Source organism: Spinacia oleracea, chromosome 6 (assembly GCF_020520425.1).
Source record: "Spinacia oleracea cultivar Varoflay chromosome 6, BTI_SOV_V1, whole genome shotgun sequence".
NCBI classification, from domain to species: Eukaryota; Viridiplantae; Streptophyta; class Magnoliopsida; order Caryophyllales; family Amaranthaceae; genus Spinacia; species Spinacia oleracea.
In genome coordinates this window covers 137,059,729-137,063,132 of record NC_079492.1, presented here as the reverse complement: position 1 = coordinate 137,063,132, position 3,404 = coordinate 137,059,729, and the positions used below count along the sequence as shown (strand labels likewise).

At 32.3% G+C, this 3,404-nt stretch overlaps 1 protein-coding gene and 1 non-coding gene across 2 annotated transcripts; both read right to left on the bottom strand.

The window, feature by feature from the left end:
* Positions 1 to 350: 350 nt before the first annotated feature.
* TRNAI-UAU (transfer RNA isoleucine (anticodon UAU)) lies at positions 351 to 424 on the bottom strand. Its single transcript has one exon. It is a non-coding gene; the product is annotated as a tRNA-Ile (tRNA).
* Positions 425 to 430: 6 nt separating this feature from the next.
* Positions 431 to 1,599, bottom strand: LOC130462534 (uncharacterized). Its single transcript, XM_056830968.1, has one exon. The coding sequence runs from the start codon at positions 1,465 to 1,467 to the stop codon at positions 724 to 726; it is 744 nt and encodes a 247-aa protein (XP_056686946.1). The 5' UTR covers positions 1,468 to 1,599; the 3' UTR covers positions 431 to 723.
* Positions 1,600 to 3,404: the final 1,805 nt, after the last annotated feature.

Below are 3,404 nucleotides of genomic sequence, written 5' to 3'. Positions count from 1 at the left end.
ACATTACATCCATATTATAAAATAACATTAAATATTAGAATATACATATACTCTAAAAAGATATGTGTATATTTTTCGCTTTTTTTAGTTAACATATTTTGACTATTAACGATAATAATAAAACACTACTTTAACTGGGATAACTCTATGTAGAGTAAATGATAAAAAAAAATATACGCCGTATACAAGGTGTATTTACTACTTTAGGTCTCTTATGTAAACATAATAAACATTAAAGCATGATGTAAATGATAGAAATTGATCAATAATTCATTTTAGAACAAAAAAAATGTGTAATTATTACAATAAACAGGTGGATATTAAAAAGAAGTAAAAATAGCAATAATAATTGGTCCCAGCGAGGCTCGAACTCGCGACCTTCGGCTCATAAGACCAACGCTCTAACCGACTGAGCTACGGGACCACAATGTCTGATAAATTGAAAAATAATAAAATTGAAATAATCACATTAACACTTCACTAATGAAACTAATATTCATACATAAGTACGTACTCCGCAACATACTTAGAGTACAATTTCGTAATATAATGGAGTACGGAGTAGCATCATACGAATACATTTGGTCAACAATTTTGAGAAATTGAAGAGACATGTAAATAGCAAAAGATAAAATAGAAGTACAGACACATCACATGCAGGGTGCACCATCAGGTTTTCTAGTAGCTAGAACTTACTTACTCTAATCAATCAATAATTATTCACTAATAATAGTTAAGATGAGGCCTCTTATAATCAATTTCCTGGTAATAATTCCAACCATCTTGAATTTGTGCTGCTAATTCGTAGTTTGCAGCTTCCGGGCTCGGGGTTGCCGGCGCCATGTTCATCTCTTGAAGGTTGCAAAAGCCGCCATTGAATCCGCCTTTGCTACCACCAACGGCGCCACTAGCCGCACCACCACCTTCTAGTTGGTTTATATAATTGTTACAATCGTACATTAATGCATAATAATATTGGTTGTCGTCGTAGTAGTATGCATCATCATCAACATTAACATTAGTACTAGCACTAGTATTAATATTAGTGCAACTTTTAACACCGTCGTTGTCGTTGTCGTTGTTGTTGTTGTTGTTGTTGTTGTTGTTGTTGTTGTTGTTGGTAGTGGTGGTGTTGTTTTTTATGAGGGCTTCATGAAAACAAATTTGAGCTTGTAAGAACTTGACATATTGAATGGCTTGTTCCAACATGGAGACGGTGTCAAGCTTAGCACCACCAGGGACTAAACTCTGTAACATCTTGAACCGGTTGCTTATTCTATGCCTTCTTTCTCTCGCCGCTATGCTTTGTGGGTCGGTCGATAGCCTCACCTCGCGCTTCTTGGTGTTGTCGTCGTTGTTGTTGTTGTTACCACCTTTTTTCTTACCATTTCTAGTATTTTTAGTAGTCCTTGTCGAAGAACAAGAAGAGGACTTGAAATTAGGGTTGTAAAGAGTACTGTACTCCATAGAGAGGGAGGTTGAGACTTGAGAGTGGTGTTATGTGTTTTTTTGCAGTTTTTGGTTAAAAAGAAAGTTATAGTAATGTGATATTTATAGCTGGTTGGACCGTATGAAGAAACATAGGTACACAAATATGAGGAAATGGAGGGGTGATTTCAACCTTGTACTGAAATCATATCCTATTATTACGTGGATTATATAATACTCCGTACTCTCACAAAAATTAGTATGAATTGTTTGTTGGTTCAATGCTTATTGAGGCTGGACTTAGTAGGGCAGATCGCGTATTCGATCTTCCGTAACAACAATTAAAAAGGGACTAAAACCTATCTATTCAAAATTCTCCCCTAATTCAAATTAGCCCTAAGGGTTAACCAGGTTGTAACAAGTAACAACAAAACAAAAAAATAGTGCAAAGCCCTTACTCTCACAACTTCGGCCTTATCATGTTAATGCCTTATTCTCTTCATCTATTCTAGTATGATCGATCTGATTTTTTAAGTTTCTGGTCGCCCGTGATCTGATTCTTCCTAATCTAACTTGATCTGGCTTTTCTTATCTAGTATGATCTGGTCTGAATTTTTCTTATTTGATGCGGTCTGATTTTTTTTTAAAACATAAAATTAAGTTCAATTCAAGGTCCATAAGTTCATTATCCACGTATATTCAAGTAAGTTAAACAATAAATATAAGTTCAATAAGTTCAAAATAACTTATCTTATTTTAATTTATTTAACTAGTTGTTTCCCTAGGCGATGCCTCAGGTTGCACATTGTATGTTGATATTAACTTTTTATTTAAAATGAATTTAGCACAATTATTATGTGTACATAAATATTGATTAACAAATTGAGAGTGATGGATAGCTCAGTTGGTTAGAGCTTCCATCCCCATTACAGGTGATCCTGGGATCGATTCTCATCCCCGCCCTTGTGGCTTATTTGCACAAAAAAAATAAAAAATTGATTAACAAATTTATAATTAGTTAACAAAATTTGGTTAGATTCAAGTTTCTTTGTAGATGTTGTATACTCCCTCCGTATTTATTTAAGGGATACACTTGTCTTTTCCAGCCGTATTTATTTAAGAGATACACTTGCCATTTTTAGTAACTTATCAACCCCACCATCTAATTAAATAATACATCTTATTTACCATATGACCCACCATCCTATTAAACAAATAATTTCATAAACCAACCCCACCTCCCACCCCCCAAAATGACATGGTCCCCACTTGTTTACTTATTAAAATATCTAACCAACCTCACTTGCTTTTTTATTTTATTTCATTCAATTCTTTTTCTTAATACTCGTGCCCGACCAAGTGTATCCCTTAAATAAATACGGAGGGAATAGTTTTTTTGTAAGATTAATTTAGTTTATTTGATTGATACTCAGTATAAAACTTTATTTTTTTAGTAGTTTACGTTATTGGTACTCTGTATATAACTTTATATTTTCTAATTCACTTATAAACATAGAAATTTCTCAATATATCAATAGTTACGAATTGAATAACAAAAAAAATTATTTTTGGAAAAATACACAATTCGTTAGCTAAAGATGTAGTGCAATAATTAACTTTTTTTACGTATGATTTGAGTAATTAAGAAAGATTAAGTAAAAACAATTATACTCCGTGATAGGTTATTATTCAAATTATATTGTTGGGCATTAAAGTTTAATATTTATAAGAATGATTTTTTTCTTTTTCATTACTTTAAAGTGATATATTATAGGACGATGATATAGGTCGCAAGTTGCGACAACATTTTGTTGTCGCAATCTTACATGTCGTCATTTCATTGATACATATAGGCGCCATGTAGACAATACGTCATCAAATTTTTTTACTATCAATTTAATATTTTTACTATGAAAATAAATAAATAAGGCAGTCGATACAAAGAAAGAACAAATATTTATTATATTTATAGTAAA

What these genes read in the sequence shown, in the direction of transcription:
- LOC130462534 (XM_056830968.1), bottom strand. Translation starts at nt 1,467, where the DNA reads ATGGAGTACAGTACTCTTTACAACCCTAATTTCAAGTCCTCTTCTTGT.